Here is a 1,063-nt window from a genome sequence, read left to right as displayed (position 1 = left end):
TCTTCCGCTTGTGGAGCATAATTACTATCGCAAACTGTGCACCGGATTGTCCTTCGATCGGCTGGTTGCATAACGAAATGCGCCGAAGCGCATGTTTCTTGGCGAACCTCCGCGAATACGTGTCACGTGGGCCATCGGTTTCACGTGCATGCGTGCGTGCAGCATTTAAATTTTGATCATTGATTCGGCGAGCCTTGGACACATCCTTCACGCTGAAATCCAGCTATTACACGCTATACGTTTTGTGAAATTTTCATGAACAATATTTAAGCAATATTTCTAGAATAATCTACCAAATTGTAGCGGATTTTTATAAGAATTCATGATAATGAAAGTTGTGAAGATAATTAAATATAAATTATGGTTACAATATCAGTGATATACTTTATTACCCTATATTCATATATTATAGGTATTATTGTTATTATTAGTGACTTAATGGACAGTAAATCATGTGAGGGAGTGTTAAGTCGAACGCGCGTCACATATGGATTATGCAAGGCGACGGTGCTGTTTCTTCAGAAACTACACGTGTTTACGACACAAGAAATTGCAGCGTACTTAATAATAGGCATAAAAAATATAACTACACAGACATCGTTGCAGTTTGAAGTGTTCTTGAAACGAAAAATAGAAATTTAGTAATATTAAGCAAACCTGCAGAAATGGCCATAAAAGGTACTTTATACACACACCAAATTGTTAAATTGTTACAGAATATTAACTCACCGATACGATGCGCAATGGCAGAATTGTTGTACACAAGGTTGATCTATAAAATGCAAATATATTCAAATTATGTATATATGAAGCAAGGTGCTCAAAATAATTAATATTACAAGAAAATAATTATTGCATCTAAAATGGATTTTGTCATCTTTTAAATAAATATTTAATATGAAAACAATTACGTAATTTCAAAAAAAGAATTCTTTTATATAAAAGCTTTTATGAAATGTGATAAATGAATATTTAATTTTTATATAAGAGTAATATAAATATATTCTAAATTTTTTAAACAAAATATTGAAATATTATATGTATATAAACATTAATTATTATA

At 31.0% G+C, this 1,063-nt stretch overlaps 1 protein-coding gene across 2 annotated transcripts in view; it reads right to left on the bottom strand.

Moving 5' to 3' along the window:
- Positions 1–1,063, bottom strand: part of LOC115238611 — a 212,054-nt gene that overhangs the window by 111,992 nt on the left and 98,999 nt on the right. The window contains exon 4 of one of the 2 annotated variants that reach the window (XM_029812594.1): positions 730–772. The exons of the other annotated variant lie outside the window; for it this stretch is intronic. Within the exon in view, the coding sequence (XP_029668454.1) occupies positions 730–772 (43 nt within the window). The remainder of the gene's footprint in view (positions 1–729; positions 773–1,063) is intronic. 2 annotated transcript variants of the gene reach the window in all.

The sequence above is a fragment of the Formica exsecta genome, unplaced genomic scaffold (genome assembly GCF_003651465.1).
Source record: "Formica exsecta isolate Colony F162 unplaced genomic scaffold, ASM365146v1 scaffold115, whole genome shotgun sequence".
NCBI classification, from domain to species: domain Eukaryota; kingdom Metazoa; phylum Arthropoda; class Insecta; order Hymenoptera; family Formicidae; genus Formica; species Formica exsecta.
Note: the sequence above shows the minus strand (reverse complement) of the source record. Positions and strands in the feature narration are given on the sequence as shown.